General features: G+C 33.8%; 1 protein-coding gene across 1 annotated transcript; it reads right to left on the bottom strand.

Annotated features, from left to right (window-relative positions):
- Positions 1–355: 355 nt before the first annotated feature.
- LOC145610062 (uncharacterized) lies at positions 356–24,463 on the bottom strand. Its single transcript, XM_081665311.1, has 20 exons — positions 24,193–24,463; positions 23,947–24,025; positions 22,106–22,209; positions 14,226–14,312; positions 14,024–14,099; positions 13,860–13,934; positions 13,615–13,668; positions 13,463–13,522; positions 12,214–12,330; positions 12,031–12,125; positions 11,520–11,722; positions 9,815–9,912; positions 6,505–6,608; positions 6,266–6,431; positions 6,056–6,181; positions 5,227–5,309; positions 4,437–4,575; positions 2,511–2,540; positions 1,748–1,818; positions 356–1,383 (listed from the first exon to the last, which is right to left on the bottom strand). Exons 2-20 carry the CDS (start codon positions 23,983–23,985, stop codon positions 768–770), a joined length of 2,343 nt encoding a protein of 780 aa, XP_081521437.1. The 5' UTR covers positions 23,986–24,025; positions 24,193–24,463; the 3' UTR covers positions 356–767.
- Between the last annotated feature and the right edge of the window lie 2,323 nt (positions 24,464–26,786).

Here is a 26,786-nt window from a genome sequence, read left to right as displayed (position 1 = left end):
ATGATTGCTGCACAAGTGGCTAAGATTTTGCAAAGTTAACATACTCAACTCGCTGAACGCATACCAATATATTTCCTCTATTTTTTTGGTTGACACCTTTCTATTATCACGCTTGCCAACGCATGTTTTTAACGATTAATATCTCTTATTATTAACATTGTAAAATTATAAAAAGTGGATATTAATAAAATATATACATTGAAACGATCAAACAAGATCCTACATGAATATGTTTTATCGTATTTATAAACCACAAAAGCAAATCAAAGTGTTGTGTGAATAGTGTAAAAGTCAAACGGTGTCAATTAAAAAATACGGAGGGTGTAGTAAAAAAAAAAAAAAAAAAAAAAAACAATGCAAGCTCAAAATGGTCAAATTATAAAATTTAGCTTAATACACAGCCCAAATAAGGTGCGCTACTACTATGAAGTATAATCTAGTACACGACCAGCTCCATCAGAACCTTAAATTTTAGTACAAATGCTCTGGAAAGAATGACTTCTTTATCATTAGCTACGGTACAAAAATAAAATATGAAAAATTAGCCCTTCCATTTTCTACGTTACAGTGAGAAGAAGACGAGTCTCCTGAGTTTTCTCAAAAAGAATCATTACTTTCTCTACTAAAGAATTTTAAACCAACTACGATGTACAGAAAATAAGCTAAGAATTACAAAGAGACATTTATCGAAAGGAAAATTTGACTAGTGGACAGGAAGGAAGAGTTTATCCTGTTTGCGCTGATTCTGTAGTTTTTCTAATGTACAGCTAGTTTCCTGCTTGAGCCAAACCAGGTTCCTCATGCCCGTCAGGGTTTGAAATCTGTTCTGCTTCAGGCAGCTTAACTTCATCCTGGGAAGTATTTGAGCTTGAGCTGGATAATGGTTCACCTATATTTTCAGCCACACCAGTTTCACCCGAAAACTGTTGCACACCTACATCCTGGGTAACACCATGACTCTCTAAACCATCAACTGTCGAGGAAGACAGCTCAGGTGCACTTGGGCAATCCTCCTCAACCTTGTTCCCTAATTCCTCAAACTTTTTTGGTATTTCTTCTTGTTTATCTGCTTCATCAGATAAATCACTTGAATTAGATGTTTCCCTCCATTCAACCCAATCATTTTGCTCACTTGTAGCACCCCGTCCCATTTCCTCCTTAGCAGGAAGAGCAATAGGCTCATTAGTAATGGATTCTACTTCAGGCACTTGTGAAGACGCAGTATCCATGTCATCATTGGAGTCCAAGTCATCACTACTACTACTAACAGCACCAGGTTCCTCATCAACAGGTGATGGAGAGGCAAGTGTATCAGTCGAACGCTCATTGTTAGCGCGGTCATCCTCAAAAGCAAACCAATTAGAATTAGTGAACAGCGATCCACTGCTCACAAGAAAATAATTACAAGCAGTCAATCAAATGATAACTTGACATGATACATTACCAAAAATCAATCATCTACACCTAAGAACCCCAACACAAAATCAAAGACAATACAATGCCAATCAGTGACAACAGCTCTTAAAAAATGTACAAACCATTCCAGCAAAAACATCAAGCCAAGCATTGGCACAAACAGCATATTGTGCAAAAGCTATTAAAATTTGGAACCGCAAGCAACATGCACAAATGCTGTAACTACAGCCATCAATACATCACAGATACAAAGCAACATGTACTTCTTCCACAGAAGATCACATCAAAATGGCTATAAATTCAATTGGGAAAAAAATGTTGGATAACAAACCTCTCTTGGTCATCTCCAAGACGCAATGAGGATATAACCACTTCAGCGGATTCATCATCAAAGTAAACATCCTAGCAAACGCAGCAGTGAAAATCGTCAATTCATTCTTCAGCAAATATCAAAATTGCAAAATAATCAAACATGACAATTAACAATCAGATCTACAAATAACACATGCAGCAAACATGTTTTTACGCTTCCATTTCACTGAAGATATTCAGCCAACAAATTCAATTATTTTAAGATTTATAACTACTTCACACTACATATTGATACTCCATTAAGTAAAACTGTTGATACCGCTGGGAGAACTGTTATTCGATAAGCACGATTTCTTTGTATAATCTGCTTCTATTCTAACTTCTTTAATTTCATTGGATCCAAGACAAACCAAAACATTACAAGTTACACAATAACCATCAAACAGTTTGGGGTGCGGGAATATATACAAAAAGTTTCCAATATTATAATAGCTAAGAAAACAGTAACTCGACAGCCGAAGAAAAACATTAACCCTTGTAGATGCTCTGACTAGACTGTAATAATCGCTAAATGACGTAAAAGAATATGCTTTTAAGTTTTCTATCAATCTAAAATATGAATTATCAAGCAAACCCAATTTCAAAGTAGCACATGAAAACACACAGGAATAAATCAATAGAAAATGCCAAGGGCACTAAGTATGCTACTACTAAAGCTCTTTCACAAAGTAAGATGTACATTGACACAAATTAAAGCATCAGAAGCCAATAGAAAAGCATACCTCCTCATCTCGTTCAAGTGATGCTTGAACCTGCACAAATCAAGAAAAATGATTCGTCTACAGTTCACAGATTTGAAAAAAAAAAAAAAAGAAATTAAATGGAGTAATATCAAACTCAAGCAAGAAATAAATTCATATAAAGAAAATTAACAAATTATCTAGGAGAATAAAGTTTCTGGTTCCTTTTTCTTCTTTTCTTTGGCAACTGGGCGGTGGGGGAAAGGTGGTTATTGGATAGGGTTGCCCAATTTGGGAAATATTTAAAAGGTTTTGACGTTTTTAGTTCTTACATGACTGGATAAAGGGCTTTGTGATTTAAGGGTCATTATAGGGCTTTGTGATAGAAGGGTCTCCTCTACACTCCTCAATCCCTTTTCAGGCCTCCCCACGCCATAGCTCATTGCTCCTGACTTAATAAAGATTTCTAAGATAACCATCCTCTCCCTTATTTGCTTACTTCTCAAAAGATCAAACTAATTACTAGATGGTTATCTTCTAAAATTAATGTAGTGGGTTTTTTCATTCTTATCTCTGCTTATATGTGGTGATATACTCACATCCCTTTTTACAAAAATTATTGTTTAAATAAGAAACAAAGGATGGAGTATAAACAATATCCAAATTGTTAAGGAGAATTTTATAATACAATCTTAACAAATTGCTATATTTTTCTAGCCCGTAAGAGACCCTTATTAATCAATAAATCTCTTTTTCACAAATTTTAATTTCCCAACAAACCCCAAATACATGTTAGTAATTCAATTCAATAACACTAAACTTTGGGAGAGTCAAACTGTTGCAATAATAAAAGAAATACAGTTAAAAACAAAAAAAAAAACAAAAAAAAAAAAAGAAAAAAAAAAGGGAACAAAGGGAATACTAAATAAAATCCAAATTAGTGTTACCTAAAACATAATACGATCCAATATGTGGAACGAATACGAATTTGCAATACACTAGGTGGGAGTACTGTAATAGGATCTTAACAAAGTTCGGTCTTGTCTTTTTTCTAGCCCGTAAGCGACCCTTAGTTTAGATGGTACAGATCCTGACCCAAGTTGCCTTTATCTTTATTGTACCCCATTAAATTTCCAAGCTGCTCCCAGCTAACCAGCCCCACTAATGACCCATACCGACCCGCCCAATAACCAGCTCTAGGTGAGGTAGCGATTTGGGAGTCCCCACAAGAATCAAGTGGTTCTCATTGAAAATCATACACTACATGTGATAAAACATAGCTAGAATGAAAAGCATAAAAAACACAAATAAATTTAGAAGATTATTGATTCCATATAGCTGCTAAAGGACGATTAAGATAACATTACATTCACGGGCCCACAATCCAATACCAAAAGACTTCACATGCCCGCACTTCTAAAATCAAGCGGCATATGAGGTTGGAAAGGGAACGGGACGTGCACCTTACAAGAAAGGTGAAAGGAATACAAGAAACTCCGTCTGTTTTTTAAGTGTTAATTTGACCGGCACATAGTTTTAGACAATTTTAATTGACTTATATAATAAGACAAGAGCTAGTTGGGGTATTAAAAATTATAAAAAAGATAGTGAGTTTTTGATTGAAAAAGTAAGGGATGTATGGGAAAGAAATAAAAATAAAAAATAGTAATGGGTGTGAGTGGGGATCATATGAGGAGAGATATTATATTCAAATGTAGTTGTTTGCCCAAATGGACATGTACTACTTAAAAAAACAAAAATGTTTCATTTGGCAAGTATAACACTTCAAAAAAAAAAAAAAAAAAAAAAACCCGAGTGCAGGAAATGAGAAGCTCTCTGTATAAGCCAAAATAAACAAGCACAGTGGGTATAACCGTATAATTTAGCCAAAAAAAAAAAAAAAAAAAAAAACTGAAAGCAATTAGAAGAGAACAAAAGACCATTCAGCAGTATAATTTAGCAACACACCTCTTCTAATTCATTACTATATATGCCATAGTGGAAGGCCTGGCTTAAATTGTTAGCAAGAGCTGCAACATCATAGTCTCTATCCTGGTAATCATCATCATCACTATCCCTGGTGCGATCTTGTAGAGCAGTTGGTCTCCTGTTACATGGAAAAGAAATTAGTTGTAACAAAAGTATTGTTTAGGGGACAATGAGTGACATGAAAGACTCCCTAAGCACTTAGAATAGGCTAGGGTTGTTCAGATCAAATTGATTTTTCAAATCAGGCCATATAAGGTCCATTGTCAATAATTTTAATATATTCCATTTAATATTAGTCACAACATTTTTGGGTCAAGTTTAGTTCAGGCCTAAAATGGGGGATAAAATTTTGGGCACATTTCTGGTTTAGGTTGGGTAATTGACTACAGTTCTGTTAATCAAGGTCAGTTATTAATAGGAGCAGCCCTACTAATATCTCAACCAGAACAGCCACATACATTATAATGCAAGGGATATCTAATACTTCTTAAGACATACAAAGGCATGTTTGATTGGAGGTAGACAGATGGTAAATTTCCATTGTTTCTGTGTGTGTGTGTGTAGGTGGAGTTAAATACACTAAAGTACCAACAAAATGAAACATAGAAAGGATCTGGTACAAAATAAACAAGCTACCTGCACTAATTTTAAAAAAAGTCAATGAACAAAGTCAGTAATCACAAACTCTTTCTGACAACATTAAGCAATCAGGGTTGTAACTACAAAGATTAACTTTTTCATAAGCAAAGAAAAATCAAGACAGGCCTACCCGCAGACCCATTGATAAACATTTTCCACAGCATTGCGCTTAGATAAGATATTTGAACACCAGTCGAGCCATTCAGTATTATCCTACATTGTTAAAAGAAAACATGTATCAGAAAATCAAAACCCAAGAAGATCACTCAAGATCAAAATCACTATAGACCCAAGTAAATCAAACCCCTATGATAAGGCTTTGTAAATGTTCTAAATTCTACCACATCACTCTAGCAAATAATTCAAATCATGTCAGCACGTTACTCACTATAAACATAAAGCATAAATGGTTATATAACCAATATGCTATATAAAGTATTCAAAGCCAGAAGGCTAGCTTATAAATCACAAAATATCCATTGTAAACAGGCCAAACCAATACAATGTTTTCTTGAACACATCTTTCCACATATGTACATTCAGATAACACATGCATATGTAAGAAAATGTAAAATGACAAGCAAGAATCAAAAAGAAGTTGAGAACAAAGAAAATATTTCACAGGGACCAGAGAAGGTTGTTTAACCATCAATAATCTGAAATCTCAGACAGAAGTTGTTGTGTACAGATAATATTCTCTAAAAGCTATATATATCCTAGTCTCCATAAGTGAAAAAGCATACAGATTTATAAAAGTATGTTTCCCTTGAATCCTAGGACCTTTGGCTGCTTAATTGAACTTCTGGAAATAATATTAAGAGATAATTCAGCAAAATAGAACTTATGATTGATGCACAAGTAAAAAATAAATAAATAAAATAATTATAAAAAAAAATCATATAAGAGCACAAGAGTAGTCCTTTACGTAGGTCAAGGAAATCAGCAGCTAAAATACAGACCTGCAAAAAGGCCTGAATGTCAGAGTTCGTGTTACTAAGATGGACAAGTTTGTTAGATATGCGAGTCAGGTGACCAATATTTCCCACTCTGGGAGGGTCTCTTCCATCAATACACACTGTGGGCTGCTAGAAAATTCGCAAAACAAACGTCAGTGCTTTAGTAAATTAGTCATTAAAGGATCCAAATGCAACTTCTAAATTGTCAATCACCTTGCTTGAATCACTTGATAGCAAAGGACTTTTTTCAGCTTCCATTATCTTTCCAACAAGATCACAATCATTCAGTAGATGCTCGACAAGGATAGAACTTTTGCTCTCAAAGCAAGACAGAATAATGTTTTCCACATGATGATGCAAAAAGTTATTGTAAGGGTACCTGCGGCGCACAAAAATATATGATTTTCTGAAGCAAATTAATTCCATATATTAGCATATCAAATCCAACTTACTCAAAAAACATATCTAAGATTCTGTTCACTGCACCAAGTCGAATGACTTCCTTTTCAGCAGCTTCATTTCCACTCGAGAGTAAGACTAAAATGAATTCAATGATCTAGAAACAACAAAAAATACACAAGTAAAAGATATAGATGATAAACATCAGATAAAAATAAAAGGCAACATCATGCATAAGCATACATTGTTACTTAAAAATTGATGTAATAATTCATTGATATAAATATAAGTGTTGGGCTCATCATCATCAATAGCTTATACTCAAAACACAAGTCCATATATACTCTATAGAGTTACAAGAGTATTTGAACCTTTACGTAATACTTTGCTTCTATCAAACCCTTATCAGTAGGTCAACTTAATTAATTTCTTAATATGGACATTTAAAATACATAAGCTGCCTAATTCTTCAAGCTATTATTCTTTTTGACATTCTTCAAAATCCCACCCAACAAAAATTTCAAATAAAACGTATTAACTCTGTTTATTATTGATCTTAACATTTAATATTTACACAAATTTTAAGAAGATAGGGAGTTGGTGGGTAGGGGTTTATAAAAAGGTGGTCATGGTAAAATAGAGAATGAAAAAAACCACTGGTGTAAGAAAAAGGTATATGAAGTAAGAAAGAGTGAGACAATGAAAATATGGTGGGGAAAGAGGGGCAATGAAATAGGAAAAAAAAAAGTTATTTCCCTAAAATGGAATTAAAGAGAAAGTATAGTAAATTTTAGAAACAAACCAAAATGGAAATTTTAAACATCATTCAGAAATTGTGGTAGTATTAAATGTTCCTCTAAGTTCATAGAAAATATCAAAAAAAAAAAAATTATTTGACTTCAGAATCCCATCCAACAAAAATTTCAAATAAAACGTATTAACTCTGTTTATTATTGATCTTAACATTTAATATTTGCACAAATTTTAAGAAGATAGGGAGTTGATGGGTAGGGGTTATAAAAAGGTGGCTATGATAAAATAGAGAATGAAAAAAACCACTGATGTAAGAAAAAAGGTATATGAAGTAAGAAAGAGTGAGACAATGAAAATATGGTGGGGAAAGAGGGGTAATGAAATAAAAAAAAAAAAAAAGTTATTTCCCAAAAATGGAATTAAAGAGAAAGTATCGTAAATTTTAGAAACAAACCAAAATGGAAAGTTTAATCATCACATAGTAATTGTGGTAGTATCAAATGTTCCTCTAAGTTCATAAAAAATATCAAAAATAAATAAATAAATAAAAAATAAAAAAAATAAATTAACAGAACTTATAAGTTACAAAAATAAATTAAAAAAAAAACAGACGGAGATGCATCGTCATATCGGAAGACACTAAAAAAATGCTTCCGTATTACTTTTAGAATAAGTCAAGCAATTTAAAGACATAAAACCCAAAGATTTAATTTTAAGGTACTGGAAAATGATAACGTTTCCAACAGTTTTGTTTTAAGTTATAAATTTTATTCTCTTATGATTTACTCCCTTTGTTTTTAAATACTTGCTCCACTTTTCTTTTGCGGTCGTTTTTAAATACTTGCTCCATTTCTTTATTTGGAAAGCTTTTATGATATTTAATTCATTTCTCTCAACTAGTGGGACCTAATTTTATTACTTTTAAATTCTCCCTCCTCTAATTTACCTTCCACCAACCCCATTACCTCTATATTTTATTACTTTCCCCAAAATCTCCTAAAACTATGCGCATGGAGAAATGGAGCAAGTATTTAAAAACGGAGGGAGTACCACATTACAAATCAATATGAATCACTTTTTCCTTCGTCTGTCTATGACTCTGTTACAAAAAAAAAAATTCATCACCAAGATTGTCAATTCCAGCCATAAGATACTGGATCATCCGGAGTCTCCATTATTAGTCAAAATATAACAAGAAAAAAAAGACTCAGACAAGCATTCATCATCAGAATGTAGCATTAATTTAGCTGTGCTTTTGCCCCCATCTCCACAACACCCCCCCCCCCCAACTTAGAATAAGAAACTATAATTTTTATAAAAAAGAAGAGTACACTACTGCGGGAGGCAGCCCGCAGCCTTAAAGCTGTGCCCTCTTGCTCTTCCTTCTTTATATCCAAACTAATTTATTAAGAACAAAAAATTTTTTTAAAAAAAAAAAAAAAAAAAAAAAAAAAAAAAAAAAAAAAAACCAACAAAACCCACCAATCCACCACTAGTTGACTCCTACACACATGACACACCCAACCACCCCCCCCCCCCCCCTTAAAGATCATTTTCTGAAACATGCACTTCAAATCTACCCCTTTTTCCAGCTTTCTTATATATCTGATTTGTATCAAAATGTATCCATGTTAAAACTCTGTGCTGATTTGATATTAGTTTTAAAAAGCAAACAGCCAAGGCATAGGCCAGAAAGTGTTGGCCTTGCCGGGCATTGTACAATCCAGCGCCTCTAGTATTAAAAAGTGTCTTGGCCTTGCCGGGCATTGTGCCGATGTGATATTAGTTTTAAAAAGCAAAGAGGGCCTCTACCAAGTCGTGAGGCGCAGCGCCTGTTTAGACGTGAGAGAAGATGAGATCTGAGTAAAATATTTTTTAAAAGACCAAAAATTCTTCAAATTACATCATACCCAATCTAAAATGTGCAAATTCGATCCAAAGCCTTTGTTTAATTGAATATTTAACTTCAATTTTGTCCCAATTAGTTTGCCCTAATTTTTTAAAACCCTAATTTGCAGATTGTGGTGCAATTGAGAAACTGGTGGTTACTGCTATGACAGAGGTTGCCTGCAATAAATCCCCAGTGGTTATCAGCACCAGGTCTCGCACCAATCGTCACCATTCAAAGCTTTCAGGTTACTTCTGTTCAGCCTCTTCTTCTTCTTCTTTCATTCTCTCACTTCCATCTACTATTCTACTTTCTTCCGCTCTTCATTCTCTCTCTCCTGTTCAACCTCTACTACAAACATTTAAAGTGGTACCCCCCCCCCCCCCCCCCCTCCTTATTCTGCAGCCACATTAGCTCCTCTCCCTCTTCTGAATTTTAAAGATGTTTCACTTTTGTTTTAAAGTAAAATTAATTGATAAAAGAATCAAATGACATCTACAATAGAAATCAAAACTAGCAAATGCAACATAAGCACCCATTAAACTTGTTTTTAATTTTCATTGTTTAAATCAACAATCTAGTAAACAAAAACCAGTAAATTAAAGATAACATACACACACACACCAATTAATAATAAATAAATAAACAAATTTGCGAACTAAGGATGTGATGCTTTCATAACACAATGGATATTAAATAGGAAATTACACAACATAAAATACCTTCAAACGCTGTTTTCCTAGTGGTGGCTGCAATCTACCATACGTAGTAAGCAAGATACTATCGTCTGATGAAACATCCAACAACTTAAGTAAACTACCTGCACAACAAAAGAAATCTCATTGGGGCATCACACATTTGCGAGTTGTGATGAAACCAACATCATTAATGAAATACTGCATAGTCAATTAATCAAGCACCATAAACAGTAGGGGAACATTTGCTTATCATGAAAAAAATTAATTGTAAAAAATAGAAAAATAAATACTGAGATTTTTTAAAAAATAAAAAAAAAAAATTACTTTCAAATGGCAACAAAGTATACACAAAAATTCACAATGAAATAGAGAAGGAATATGAAAAAGAGTATCGTGCTGGAAGGATACCTTTGTTCATCTATCTTAAAAAATATATATATATTAAATAAACATACCATACCATATAGTCCCTCTAAATATACAATATAAACATACCATATATATATATATATATATATATATATATATATATATCATTCTTTTCTGGGGCTTAAGTTCAGAATATTAGACCATTATTAAAATATATGGATGTAGTACATGTCCATTCTTTATATCAGATAACGGTCTAATTTTCTGAAATAAAGAAAATTTCTGATACTAAAAAAGAAAATGAGCTTAACATAAAACTATAATGAACTGGCAATATAATGAACAGGTACTAAATCATTATATTTTGTATCAGTAATTTCAAATGAACAGTACTACATCAGTAATTGCTAGATCTTTAATCACCCTTTCTGATAACAAAAAAAAAAAAAAAAAAAAAAAAAAAAAAAAAAGAAAAGAAAAAGAACAGGTACTACAAAAATAAAGACCTAAAGCACTCACTGAAAATTACTGTGACACAGATGTGAAATTATTTCAGAGTAGAATGATTATTCCAAGATATTTAACAGCTGAATATAGAGTCTGAGCTAACCATTTTTGTTCTCTTTAAGACTACCACCACCTTCCCCCACCCCCCAACCCCAAAAGGTATTTCACTGGAATAATAGATATATTAACAGCTCAAAAATAGATTTTCAGCTAACAATCTCTGTTCTCTTAGACTTACCACCACCTTCCCCCACCCCCCAACCCCAAAAGGTATTTCACTGGAATAATAGATATATTAACAGCTCAAAAATAGATTTTCAGCTAAAAATCTCTGTTCTCTTAGACTTACCACCCCCCCCCCCCCCTCTTTCTTCTCTTCTTTCTTTCTGATAACGAATGTAACAATAAACCTATCAGGTAGCCCCCTTTGACCTATTAGCTTATTACGGTATCCTTAAATTAGGAAACCTCCTTTGACCTATTATGGTATCCATCTGAATTGAGAATACTATACAAACTCCCTAGGGTTCAACCTAGCATCTGCACTATCCTCGAGGACAAGATCAATATAACTCTTCTCTCGCCTGCAAACGTAGCTAACTCGTTGTTAGTGAACGACGTAAATTTTGTGATGGCTGTTGGTTTTTTATATTAACTTTCTTGCATCTGTTATTAAGAAACACAATGATCCAACAATACACTTACAACAAAGATTAAGGGAAAAAATTACATTGCTTTAAACTACTGTAGAAACACAATCCAATGGACACAGAAGATCAAGCCTACTTAATCCAACAAAGAATGAAATCATCAATAAGTAATAGGAGCTTAACATAAAACTAAATCATCTTACCCAAACTCCCAAGCATGCCATCAACAGTTTCATGATTAGCAGTTATTGAGGGTCCTTGAGAAAATTGGCGATTGTATGTATGGTATGTACCAAAAGTTAGCCTCTTTGGATCTAACAAGGAGATGCATACAGAAAGGGAATTAAACAAAACTGATTTTGGCCGAGACTCTTCCAGAGCATTGTGGAACAGTCTCCCTATCAGCCTGCACAAATAAAAAGATCATTGTAACAAAAAGCAAACAAACATTTATGTCTGGAATAAGTTTATCTAACATCAGGTAATTCAAATGAGCCTCAAATAGGTAAATTAACATAGTCCAGCATATGTTAAATCTGTCCCTAATTATTCTCTTCACCTGTATCCTAGAAGCAAAAGTAATTATTGACCTTTTCAAAAAAAAAAAAAAAGTAATTATTGACATTTTCCTAAGATAATTTTTCTCCATTACAGAAACAGCCACATTAATAATACTCAAAAGAGCCAAAACAATAAGAGAAAGCTTGAAGCTACCTTGAACTAGTAATTTTAGCTGATATGCCAGGGGGAGCATATCTAGTAATGGCACAAAGTGTCTCTGCAGCATTAGCATGGACTTCAGGAGAATCCTGTAAAACCACAGCATTTATTCTTCACACATCAGTCGAACAAACAGTAAACTTTCCACATCTACAAGCATGAGAGGAAATCACTCACAGAAGAACTAAATTTATCCACAATCATCTCCAAGACATCTGTATCTTCCAACCAGCGCATAGCTTCTGCATAGTTCGCATATATATGTTCATCAGCACCAATAAGGCGAACCAACACCTGTAAAGACAGAAGACAATAAATTCAGCTAGCCTAATCATATATCATTATGCCAATAAGTAATGTGCAAGGAAAATCATTTCCTAGTACTTTTCCTTGTTACCAACACAGGGAACTATCTATCCAAACATGCAAAAAAAATATTGGGTTAGGGATAATTGACAAGCCTACTACTCCCTCCGTGTTTTAATAATTGTTACACTTTGACCGGCACATAGTTTTAGACAAATAATTTGACTTACATAAAATAAGAGGTAAGTGGGGTAGTTGGAGTAAATAATTGTAAAAGATGTATAGTGGGTTAATAGTTTATTGATAAGTAATGAAAGTGAGAGGAAAGAAATAATAAAAATAAATTTAAAAAAATAAAAAGTGGTAGTGGGTTTGAGTGGGGACAATGAAAGGAGATATATATAATATTAAAATGTTGTTTTTAGCCAAAAAAATAAAGTGTAACACTTATCAAAACAGGCTGCATTTGGTAAGTGTGACACTTGTTAAAACACGGAGGAAGTATTCGTAAATGATAACTTGAAGATTAATACTATGACTTTAATCAAGGAAACAACGGAGCATAAGATTTTGTAATAACATGCACAATTCCACCAAAAAAAAAAATAAAAATAAAAAATCAAAGGAAACAGATGAAGGGTAAAAATAAACTATGAAATAGTTTAAAGAAATGAGGTCAATAAGTTGTGTCCCAAAAACAATGATAAACAGAAATAGCAATGTACTTGAAAATTAACATTATTGCTTATATGAAGGCACTGAAATAGATGGGAGTGAGAAAGCTTGTAAAAACAATGCACAAAATCCCCCACAATGATATTAAAGAATAGAGAAGAAGGGTGAAAAATATACTATTGAGTACATGCTGTGATTTAGGGCCTGTTCTCATACGATTATTTTCAGTTCAGTTCAGCTCTAATAAGTTCAGTTCAGTTCAGCTCCCAATTTCCTTCTCTTATAAAATGTTCAACTTAGCTCCAATAAGTTCAGTTCAGTACAGTATAGTCAATGAGAACAGGCCCTTAGACAATCAAGTATATAACCTCAAAGATGACTTAAAAGACTGAGTAATGCAAGCAACAAGACCATATTGGCTACTAGTGCAGATAACAACACCAACCTCCATAATAGACGTAATTCCAATAAGATCAACCAGCTGTCTGATGATTTCTTGATGAGCCTGGGAAATTTTCACAGGTAGCCAAAGTAACAATTTAGAAACAAGACTTCTCAACCAAAAAAAAAAAAACCATTGGCATCTTGCATACTCGCCTGAATATATTCCATAAGTGAAACAGTCTTTCGCATCAAAAGGCAAATCACGACCTGGAAAAAAGAAAAATGAAAGGCACATTTAAAAAGTTCGTGTGCAAAGGATAACAGAGGGAAAAGAGAAAAAAAAAAAAAAAAAAAAAAAACAAAAAAACAAAAAACAAAACAAAACAAATATAAACTGGGGTTTTTTTTTTTTAAAAAAAAATATGGATAAAGCACTACACATAAATATAAGCATCTACCTTGCTAAAGTATCCCGCCAATAAGGTGCTATGTGAGTGTTCAGGATCCAAGAATGAGAATAACAGATTCATCAGCTGCCAAAAGGATAAAACAAGCATAAATAAAGGATTAAAGGCAAATAGAAATAAAAGGAAAAACTATAACTTCAGAAAATTGATAATACCTCCTCATCTTCTACCAAAGTTTTAAGAATAATGTCAACTTCACATGTAAAAATCTCACAAGAAATGAAAGGAAACCTAACACAGACAGAACAGAATATTAATGGATCAAAAATAAATAAATAAATAAAAGAGAGAAAAGAAAAGAAAAGATTGTAAAAATTCTGCAGGAAAAAGTATTCTAAAAAAATTGTGAAATCGCACTTAAAATTTCTCTGTCTTTCAGCATCCTCTGGAGCTTCCTCTACGATATAACGAATAAGTTGCTCAACCTGTGGTCTCTCACGCAAGCTGTAAATAGGAATAGCATTAGTATAAAAGCAGGTTCATCTGTATGACTAATATACATGCACATCTCAAGCTCATATAGCAACTTAGTATCTCGACCATTTATTCCTTTATGGGAAACCCAACATTTAAGGAACAACAAGTCATATGAACTTACAATCAAGTTGTCATAACATAGCAAAAAGTTCCAAAAATAAGTCAATCATGAAGCAAGTACTGAAAGCATTTTTCCCTTTTGGTCATGTGTACTCAAAACAGTGATACAGGGAACGCGGGACGTTGAGGCGAATCGCGATCTGAGTCGTTCGTACCGAATCGCGGAACGAACGCGACCCAAATCGCTAGGGTTCGCGACTCAGTTCGTAGTCGAAGCGTTCCCCTTTTCTTCTTCAGCAAGGTCGAATTTCTGAGTCAATAGCGGCAAAAATTGAAGGTTTACAGTGTTTGATAATGGCGAGTTCGCGAGGTTGAAGATGATACAACTGTTGAAGATGATAAAGTGAAAAAGAAAAAGTTGAGGGGGCATTACGCATGAGACAAAACTTCTTTTTGAACTTCTTACTATATTGGGGCCCTCAATATAGGAAATAGGAATATATATTCATATAAAGTTATTATTTACACCTTTTTTTTTAGTTTACTAAGTATTTTACTATGTCATTTTTTTGTGCTAAACTTTACTAATGTCATTAGTCTCTAAGTCTCCTACTCATTACACTAGCTTATTGGGAACTTGAAGTCTTGAAAACTGAAAAGGACAACTTGCAAGTGATTAAATTTTTAACTATTTTTACGGGACTTTGGCAGCAAAGATGCTAAGTTTATATGAGATTATGAGTTACCAAGTGATTAGTCTAACAAATAATATAATAATTACAAAATATAATTATATAAACTACGAATAATGGATAAAAAATTTAATGATTACATATACATAGCAATTTGAACAAATGATCAAAAATAATATGATCGTATTATAGAGGGCTAAGAGACAAGAATTCCACTTAACCCCGACTATGATTGACCGGTCAAAAAAAATTTCATAATATAACACCTAAATTAGAGTGCACATACTATGATTGCGTTTACGTTTAATGACCATAATTTGAATAATAACAGGATCATGCTATAGATCGATCAAAAAGAATTAGATCGTATATACTATGATACATTTTATAAATTGTACGTAATACGATCATGGTACGAATGATCAATCAAAAAGGGATTGGATGATATGTACGTTATATCATAATATGACTAATTGATCAACTTAACTAGGATATGATCCTACACTATGTTACCTTATATAATTGTACGTAATAGGATATCATGGTAAGAATGATCGATTAAAAAAGATTAGATAAATTGGATCACATATAGGTTATATCATACTATGACTAATTGATCAACTAGGATATGATCCTACACTATGTTACCTTATATAATTGTACGTAATAGGATATCATGGTAAGAATGATCGATTAAAAAGGATTAGATAAATTGGATCACATATAGGTTATATCATACTATGACTAATTGATCAACTAGGATATGATCCTACACTATGATACCTTATATAGTTGTACGTAATAGGATCATGGTAAGAATGATCGATCAAAAAGGATTAGATAAATTGGATCACATATACATTATATCATATTACGACTAATTGATCAACTAGGATATGATCCTACACTATGATACCTTATATAGTTGTACGTAATAGGATCATGGTAAGAATGATCGATAAAAAGCAATAGATAAATTGGATCACATATACGTTATATCATACTATGACTAATTGATCAACTAGGATATGATCCTACACTATGATAACTTATATAGTTGTACGTAATAGGATCATGGTAAGAATGATCGATAAAAAGCAATAGATAAATTGGATCACATATACGTTATATCATACTATGACTAATTGATCAACTAGGATATGATCCTACACTATGATACCTTATATAGTTGTACGTAATAGGATCATGGTAAGAATGATCGATAAAAAAGGATTAGATAAATTTGATTACATATACGTTATATCATACTATGACTAATTGATCAACTAGGATATGATCCTACACTATGATACCTTATATAGTTGTACGTGTGGTAAGAATGATCGATCAAAAAGGATTAGATAAATTGGATCACATATAGGTTATATCATACTATGACTAATCGATCAACTAGGATATGATCCTACACTATGATACCTTATATTATTGTACGTAATAAGATCATGGTAAGAATAATCGATAAAATAAGGATTAGATTATATACATTATATATTATACGTAATTGGTTTGCTCGTTCCAATTTGCGGTTTGATTATAATTTATACGATCATACATAATATGTACCGGAGATAGTAGATCGATTGCAAACATGATCATACGACACATAAATTGGATTGTCCATTTTTTGATAAAAATATCAAAAAATGTGAATGATACACGTCATACACCTATAATACTAGTGGGAAAAAACAAAAAGGAAATAAGAAGAAATAGGAAGAGTCATATTCAATTAATGAATTCATTCTGATCTTCTTTCCCAAAGGCCAAAGCATTCTTTTCATTTGTTGTAGAGCTTGAAGTTCAAACGACATCCAAACTCCATCTTCCCATATTCTCCAATTCTATAAATTCAATGTCTATTTTAGTATACAAAACACATCTCCATTCCTACGGTTCCAACCAATCATTATTATCAAAAAAAATTAGGTACAAAAAATGGCATTTGGCAAAAATAGATCCAAACAAAGAGTTTCCATTGAAACTTCACAAAGAAATCAACCACCAAATCAACCTTCACCTGAAGAGTACAATGATTTGGAAACTGAAATTCCTCAAAGGGAAGAGGTGTTAGATACAGAAGATCAACCAAATCAACGAGTTTCTTCCGAGATTCAACAAAAACCTCTATTAGCTGAAATTACACCAATTCAGGGAGAGAAAGGGAAAAATGCTGGAGGAACGAAAAGGTGGTCTTGCAACCATTGCAAGAAAACATACAGCAGCTCATACACAAGAGTACATCAACATTTTTTTGGTGCTCAAGTTGGAAAAAACCAGAGATTGGTCGATGTACTGTGATGCTATCAAATAGAGTACTACTTCAAAGCATAAGAAAGAAAGTTGAGGAGGCTGAGTTGACAGGTATCTCCCCATCATTATCTAAATCTACTATAAAAAATAAAGTTCCGGGAACTAATAAAACTCCCATAGAAGATGCGTTTGGTATGGTTGAACGTAATGAGGTTGACAAAGCAATAGTTCGTTTTCTTTGTGCTAATGGAATTCCATTCAATGTACTAAGAAGTCCAGAATTTTCTTATATGACAAAAGCCTTGACTCATGCTCCCAAGGACTACAAGCCTCTATCGCCTGATAGAGCTAGAACATCCTTACTTGATGAAGTCAAGCGGGATGTGGAGAAGGAATTAGCTCCAGTTAAAGACACTTGGGCTACACAAGGAACTTCAATCGTTTTTCAGATGGATGGACAAATGTGAAGCGTGAACCACTTATTAACGTGGTTGCATCCAATAGTCGTGGTTCTATGTTTCTATACGCGGACGACTTCACGGGGGTGGAAAAAACAGGAAAGGCCATAGCTGACTATCTACTTACTGCAATTGAAGAAGTTGGGACGTCAAATGTCTTGCAAGTTATCACTGACAATGCAGCCAATTGCAAAGCTGCTGGAAAAGAAATCGAGAAGGTACATAAGCACATTTTTTGGTCCCCTTGTGTGGTGCATACACTCAATCTTATTTTTAAAGACATTGCTACTGCTTTTCCATGGGTTAGTGAAACTTATGTTAAAGGGAAAAATATTGTGAAGTATTTTTTAAATCATACTCATGCTCATGCCATTTTTAAATCACAATCTGGACTGGAATTACTGAAAGTAGCAAAAACTAGATTTGCTTCTCATTATTTGTTGTTGAAAAGACTATCACAATGTAGAGAATCATTAGCAACTACTATAGTCATGCGGGCTTGGAAAGATTGGATTACTTCGGGGGATGAAAAAACAAGAGAGTTAGGGAAAGAAGTTGCTGCCACTATTAGTAATGAAGGTTTTTGGGAGGAAGTTGATAATATTTTGGCAATCACAAAGCCAATTTATTTGATGATTAAATTTGCTGATGGTGAAGGGCAAAAGATGGGTGAGGTTTATGAAAAGATGGATTGTATGATTGGGGAGATAGGAGATGTAATGAAAGAAAACAAGCATAAAGATGACGGTGACAAAATGAGTGAGATCTTGTTATCAAGATGGGAAAAAATGAACATTCCCATGCATTGCTTAGGATTTGCACTAAACCCTTTTTTTTATGATGCAAAGTACTTGGAAACTCCGGCTCCGGGAGGGGAGGCTAGGAGAGCACCAAATTTTGACAGAGAAGTTGTTGGTGGTGTTTTAAAGGCATTTGATAAAATAGGGGAGAGTGCAGAAGAAAAAAGACTACTCCGTGAACAGTTGGCTAAATTCCAAGCTAAGGAAGGTATTTTTGGGTCACTTGCTGCCAAAATTGATGCTGTAACAATGTCTCCTATTTCTTGGTGGTCCACTTATGGATCAGAGGCACCCGAATTAGCTGAAATTGCCATTAAAGTTTTGTCACAGCCCATTAGTAGTTCTTCTAATGAGAGGGTGTGGAGCACATACTCATTTATTCACAATGCCAAACGAAACCGACTAAATTCTGTTAGAGCTGACAAGTTGGTTTTTATTCACTGTAATATAAGGCTAATTTCTCGTTTTACAAGCTACTACAAAGAAGGTCCTTATAGAAAATGGGACATTAATCCAGAGACTTCAATTCTAGAAAGTTCAACACTTGGACTTGAGGAAATGAGGTGGAGAGAAGACTTAGATGAACAACCTAATAACACACCAGTGACATTTGCTTGTAAAAGGCAGCGATATGCAGATTGATAACTTCTAAAGTTTGGGGCTGATTTTGCTTTGATGATATGTGTTGGATTGTTTATTGTAATAGGAAGTTATTGAACCTTTTTTGCTTGGGTTTGTTATTTGTTTTAAGTTTTGAACTTTTGATCATGTACTCATGTTTGATGGCTTGATGCATATGAAATATGAATGTTTTTTGGATGAAATGAAAATCAATGTTTTAAGTTCAAATTAATTTTTAGTTTTTTTTTTTTTTTAGATTATTATTTATAGATATATATATATATATTAAACTACACCCAACGTTCCCGATTCACTCAATGTAGCGTTTCCCGTTTCCGTTTCCGTCCCGCGTTTCGTATCGAATTTCGTTCCTTGTATCATTGACTCAAAAAATCTAAATCATTTGAAAAAAAGATAGAAAAGGTATTTAAATCTACATTTTCATATAACCATATTTTCTAGGCCAGAATTTTCTTATCCTAGCTCCTACAACCACTTAATCACTACCTTTGTGTATCATGTCTATTGCTTCCACTTCAAAAATTAAAAAATAACAAGTAGAAAGATCAGTTTTAAATACTAAACTCATGCGGAAAAATTAATAAGCAAAGAGGACGATCCAATAAGTGAAAACAGAATGACCCAGCTGACTAACATATACCAGGTTAAGGGACAAACAAAATTATTCAGCAAGATATACTATCAGGTAACACTAAAATAAAATGGAAATCAGACGCTAGAAACTGTGGGAAACACAGCACAAAGCAACAGATCCAAGCACGGTTGCTAAGTAGAGGTATACCAAAGCAGTTACCGTGCCATGGCCCAATAATCTGTCCGGCAACAATGTCCTAATTTGAACAGGGGCACAACAGAGAACACTACTAAGGAATAAGGCTGCATACATCTAAACTTCCCAAGACCCATCTTGACTAGGTTTATACATATTTGAAGTCGTTGCAAGGACACAACATTAATTTCAAGAACTTCCAAATTTATCAAACTAGGGATTTCAAGCTAGCCCTTTGAAAAGAATTATTACCGATGTTCTTAATGCCCTATGCCTGTTTGTGTAATATTGTATTAAAACTATTGGCATATAGAAGATAAATGTGTTGGATATAGTGTATTTGTGTAATGTTCTAAACTTTAGTTAAGCTACTTTGGTTTAGTGACGGTGAAAAAATATTGAGTTCGATGTACAAATATAAATGTCTAATAAATTCTAAATAGGAAAATTTAAACAAAAAGAAACAGAGAGAGTAATAGATGGATTTAAATATTGAAATAAACATAACTTTTTAAATCAATTTAGGAAATACAAGAGCCAATTAAAAGGTTTTTAAAATCAAATGGGTCAAATATGTATAAGAACATTTTTAGGGATATAACTGTCCATGCATTATTCATAAGAGCTTTCTTAAACTTTTTATAAGGTTGGGAACCTCACTGACTTTAATGATAAAATAGGTGATATTGAATTTCTTTCAGTTATGTAATAAAGCTAAAAATAAAACACAGCATATATTAAGGACCTTTTTCTCGATACTTTTTACTTATTCTTGACAAAATCAAATCAGATATACCAGAAACATAACTTTCAATTCTCATTTACTTATTACTAAAATCTTTAATTGCGTGTTAAATAAATTTATGGAGATTACATATTGAAAAGTACACGATAAGACCAATCTAACAAGATCCAATTTGATAAGTTTTTTTTCTTATAGAGTAGTGTAAATATTATAGAGTAGTGTAAATATGCAGTCAAAGTCCAGACAAATTAAGCCATCAAATCAGCCAGAACATTTCAGATCAGGCAGAGTCAGCAAAACAAATCATACTAGAATCAAACCAGATCACCTCATTTTAGGTAAAGAGAACAAGTCGCCTCATAGTATTTACTCTATTCAACCTTTTTCATAGCAATAAATATAAGAAAAGTAACTACAAAGAAGCCCTTTATTCTTTCCATTTCGAAGTGCACTTCCAAACCTTTTGTTAACAAAATACAAATGTGTTGAATGAAAAGGGGGAAAAAATACTTGCTTATAACCTAAATATATTTATTCTCCCTTAACCTTTAGCATCTCCTATGTCTCTCTCTTTGACCCAATTAACAAACACAACTCAAAACACTCGAAAAGGTATGAAATCAATGGTTGCAGCTTCAATTTACTTTCCTCCACCTCTGCAAAGTTTAAACCAGCACTAGCAAGGGTACACAGCCTGCTAGCAACATTGGCATCACGTGCTTTCCAAATGTGACTACCAGCATCAGAAATCAGACTCTAACGGCCAAAAGTTCACTAGAGATTTACTTCACAAGTTGCCTACAGACATATTATGTCTTTCCTCCATCTCAGTGATACTGAAATCAAACACCAACAGACCAGCAGTAGAGAGAGTACATAGCCAGCTAGTACACAATCCCAATGTCATTCTCAGCAACAAAAATTAGACTCCAACTGCCAAAATTCAATGGAGTCTGGAGATTGATCCCAAGAGTTGGCTACAGAGATTTCATGCCATTCTACCCCATTCTCCTCCAGCCTCTTCCTTTGCCTCTCTGACTGCCATATCCAACTGGAAATTTAGAGGATCAAACTCGGATAGGCCAGGACTCTAATTTTAAGTTCATATGGGTAAGCCTGGGAAATCTACGATCCTAGGCAACATAAGCACACGAGAACCATAAATAAACCATTGCTGTCAAGCATATAGAAATACGACAATGCTAATATAACAAATAAAAGGTAATTTATTAAACATCAAAGAGGAGACGGCTGACAGAACATGAAAATTAAAGCAACCAAGCCATGAGCACTAGGAAAACCTAAAAGGAGTAGAAGCTTTACAAATTAATAAGTCGGGCATTCAGAGCTTTGCATTCTTGTATTATTTCATCCTCATCAAGAAGCTCATCCAGTGTAAAGTTATCCTTGTCCAAAATGGTCTCCACCTGGAACCACATGCATGAAAAAAAGCTCTTCCTTTCAGCTCAACCAATTACATATCTATGCTGATGAAACCGAAAATAAAGCAGAAAGCCTAGTATAGGATATATAATAAAATGCACAAAAGAACTCACACACAACTTGTCCTTCCCCCTTTCAAGAAAGAGAATCACAAGGGTGGGGTGTAAAATCTTAATAAATGAAAACGAAAGGAAATATTTTAGTTTTTATAATATAAAAAAAAAGCGCAAAAAATTTCCAGTATGTCTTTTTCAATCAAAATAATCAATTGCAGACTGCAAAAGGTTATAATTTCAAAATAAAATATTCTATCAAAATATTATGAAGGTTCTACAAATAAATGCTTGCCCCTAAAGAACATTCCTCTTGACACGCTAATACAATTGTGATAATAGCATCAGTCTAAATTGCTTCCTATTGCTTTCAAATTTCAAATTTGAGTTCACACAAACAGTTAAATTACACTCACAACTTCTAGACAAACTTCCTTGAAAAAAAGGTTTTCCGCACATGCAATATATTGGATGTACAGACTAGCATAGGAAGCCAAATCCTCACGTGATTGCAGATTAAATCACTAGGAGAATTCATAAATCTAAATAATTTGGCACAAAGAAGTACTTACATATACAACACTCTGAGTTATTTTGGGGTCACACCATGCCTAAACCCTCTATTGCTCTATAAATAGGAGTCCATAGATACCCTTGGTAACCATACTTTACAAATATACTACCTACATATTCCTAAGGTAATCTTTATTGTCACTACTACAGTATAGTTTCTACAAAAAAATATAAGCCATAATTCAGGCATTCAAAACACAATAGCAACAACGAACAAAAGAAAAGTCCAGCATTAAAATAATTTTTTTTTCAAAGTAAATAAGAGAAGAAAAGAAAAGGTAGCGCCTCAGAACTGTGTAGCAGCTAGAGTTGAGCTTTGCAAAGCAGATTTATGACAGCAGAAGATAATCTCTTGCCATGAGTCACAAGATCCCAAGGTAAAAAGTAGGTAAATCATTAACTGCACTCTCCATCAAACTTAACTGAGAAATAAATTAAATTTTCTGCAGAAAAGCTATAATGAGAGGTTTCTGAAGTGCACGGAGATAATAAGACTTAGAGGTTAACCATACTTTACAAATATACTACCTAATATTCCTTATTTGATTGTTCCATAGCACAACGGTCCTGATTAACCGATCACATTATGCAGATATATACTGCATTGTGGAGCAGGCCGATTACAATGAAAATATGTTCAGCTTTGATTGAAAGGAAACCATAGCAGAACGATGTTAATTTACTAACGCATTCCCATAAAAATTGGGAGAACCGAAAACATACTTCCTAAGTCAACAAAATGAAAAGAACCAGCTGGGCAGGGCTACTGGCTACAAGCCTACTATTCAACTGAGTCCTGCGAGCAATTGATAAATATGAACCGAGTAGTCGAGTGCCGAACTTCTGACAAATTATAGCAAAATTATACCACATAACCACACAATAGAATTATTTCCGGATTGCGACACATTGCTTCGGCAAGCAAAAGTAATTCACATTAGAAATTCAACCACAAGAACAAGGTGATCAAAAATACACTAGGTCGTCTGATTAACAGATTCAATAAGTTTATCAGCTACTAGCCATTCACAAGAAACAAGTACAAAAAAAATATGAAAAAATACAAAATTTAAAAATTGGATCTATATAACTCACCGGAGATGCAGTGGACAAACCCGCCATACGCCAAAACATCTTGAATTCGCCTTTAAAAACGCGGTTCCCAAATTCAGATCTAAAACAACTAAAAACCCTAATTAAATTCCCAAATAACAAGTAAAAATAAGAAATGAATACATACAATAGTTATGGAACCCTAAAATCAATTAAACTCCTTCTCCTAAACAAAATTAAAGCCAAAAAGATCAACAGATACGTATCAAACCTGCGAAATCAGATTACCTGGAATTGGCAGTAGAATCGAATACAATCAACTATGATTTTGGGGAAGTAATTGAGGGAAACAAAATAGAAAAGATTCAGAGAATTGCAGGTAAAGGAGAGAGAGAACGAGAGAAGGGTTGCTACGCGCCGATCTCGAACTCAATAGCGCCTTGCAAAATATGAACTTTGGTTTTCGATGTTGTTATGAATTGCCTTTTTTTTTGATAATAAATTTTTTTGGGGTCTGTTTTTCTCAATCACAACTTGATCGAAATGAATTTTAAGACGAAAAGGAACGATCAGTTAACCTCTCTCCCTAGATTATAATTTTCAATTAGTATTATGTACTCCTAAAGGTGGGCATCATGCCGTCGCAGGCCGTGTCGGCGGTGGGCTTGTGCCGTGACGTGCCCACTTTTGGCACACCGCAGCCCACGGGCCACGGCACTCACTAGATTATAATTTTCAATTAGTATTATATACTCCTAAAGGTGGGCATCGTGTCGTCGCGGGCCGTGTCTGGCCGTGTCGGCGGTGGGCTCGTGTCGTGCCATGCCGTGCCGGCTTCGTGGCGGGTTGTGTCGTGCCATGCCCACTTTTGGCACACCGTAGCCCACGGCACGGCCCACGTGCCTGGCGTGCCGTGCCGGCCGGGCCGCGGGCCAACACGTGCCTTGCATTATTTTTTTTATTAAATGTATATTAAAAAAAATCGGTATATATTTTTTTGTACAACTTAAGTTTATATATTTAATGTTATTAATTATTTTTATGTAAATAATTTATGTTTAAGTTTACATAAAAAAAAATATTAATTTAGCGAAAAACAACAATGCATATAATAATAAAAAAATTGCAAGTGCGATAACCCGAAAACACAAAAAATTGATGAATAACTTATTTAATTATATGCCGATAGTCGGTACGATAAATCGATAATACAAAAAATTAATGATAATTAAAAATCGTACAATAATTGATGAATAACTTCATTTTATTATACGGAATACGAGATTTGATAATACAAAAATTGTACAATAGTATCTAATGTAAATATGGAATTATTATTCTTCGTCTTCGTCTTCGTCTTCTCTTGGTTCAGGTTCATCGGCCAATTGAGTTGATTGAGAACTAATAGAACCCGATGTTCCTTCATCGTCATCATTTTCTGCATAAGTATGATCTTGGGAACGAGTTTCGACATCCAACCAATCCTTGAAGTAAACACACATTTCAAGTGTTTCGGGTTTTAGTCTTGTTCTTCTATCGTCTAAAACCCGTCCCGACGCACTAAAAGCTCTTTCGGAGGCAACAGAGGAGACTTGGATAGCAAATATATCACGAGCCATTGCCGCCAAAATTGGATGTTTTGTGGATTGTGATTTCCACCACTCGAGGATGTTGAGGCCGAACTTCTCTTCATCGTCCATGCCTTTCAAGAAGTCGTAACTTAAGTACATTTGCAACTCCGAAACATCGCTTTGTGTTCTCCTAGATGATGATGATTCTGTACCTGAATACTTAGACATCATGTTAGCAGCTTGTGCAAATAAACCTTTGGCCCTTTTACTTACGTTTTTGGATGTTTGAGAAGGGGCAAATCGAGACACGGTTCCATATTTGTATTCATAAACACTATATAAAGAGAAAAAATCTTTAGTGACCTTAGTTTTAAAAGTTTCAACATCATCTTCAAACTCCATATATGTTACTATAATAAATATCAATTAATAGAAAAGTGTCATCATACTTTTGCCTTGGATCTAAGATAGAAGCAAAAATATAAATCATAGGAATATTAGTGTAATATTTACGCCATTTTTCCTCCATAGATGGAAGATATCCATGATAATCATATTGTGATCGGTGTTCGGCAAAAAGTTGTGCAAGTAAACATGCATTGCTAAGAAAAGAATGGGAACAAGGATTATATACAGAAGAAAAACAATGTGTCATACTATATAGTAATTGTAAAAACTTCATGTATTTTTCACAATTAACCCAATCATCTTCTAGTAAAGCACATTGCGGAAATTTCATATTATAAAACAGTGTTAAATGAACCTCGTACTCGATTGCCCGACTCAACATTTCATAGGTGGAGTTCCACCTAGTTGCACAATCCGGTGCTATTTTTATAGTCTTTATCCTTTGTTGCCTACAAAAACCTTTCCGTTCTTGATATCTCAAGTTAGAGCTATTAATAGACATAATAGCATTCCTTATTTTGTGATAAAATGGACCAATTGCTTGTGTTCCATCTTTCACACACAAGTTAAGAACATGACAAATGCATCTAACATGAAGTGCATCTCCATCTAATATTACATCGGTCAATTGGGGTTTAACCAAATTTGCACTATATGTCATAGAAGTTGCATTATCGAAAGTCATAGACATGATTTTATCCCTAAGACCATATGCATCAATGGCTTCCATCAAATGATGAGAAATGTTAAGACCGGTATGAGGGTATTCAAGCATTTTAAAATGAATGATGCGTTTTTGTAACAACCAATCATTATCCAACCAATGACAAGTAACACATAAATAGTGAAGTCCGTATCCACTATCCCATGCATCGACGGTTAAAGAAACTTTACTAGGAAGAT

This window comes from Chenopodium album, chromosome 24, assembly GCF_948465745.1.
Source record: "Chenopodium album chromosome 24, dcCheAlbu1.1, whole genome shotgun sequence".
Classification (NCBI taxonomy): domain Eukaryota; kingdom Viridiplantae; phylum Streptophyta; class Magnoliopsida; order Caryophyllales; family Amaranthaceae; genus Chenopodium; species Chenopodium album.
The sequence above is the reverse complement of the archived record's forward strand: the minus strand, read 5'-3'. Positions and strand labels throughout refer to the sequence as shown.

Bases quoted from the DNA above. Each gene is read 5' to 3' on its own strand.
- LOC145610062 (XM_081665311.1), bottom strand. From the start codon at position 23,985: ATGTTTTGGCGTATGGCGGGTTTGTCCACTGCATCTCCG. The intron at 13,669-13,859 runs GTAGATGCTTAT...TCTTTTTTCCAG, and splicing joins TGGCGGGATACTTTAGCAAG to GTCGTGATTTGCCTTTTGAT. The intron at 6,432-6,504 runs GTAAGTTGGATT...TGTGCGCCGCAG, and splicing joins ATCTTAGATATGTTTTTTGA to GTACCCTTACAATAACTTTT.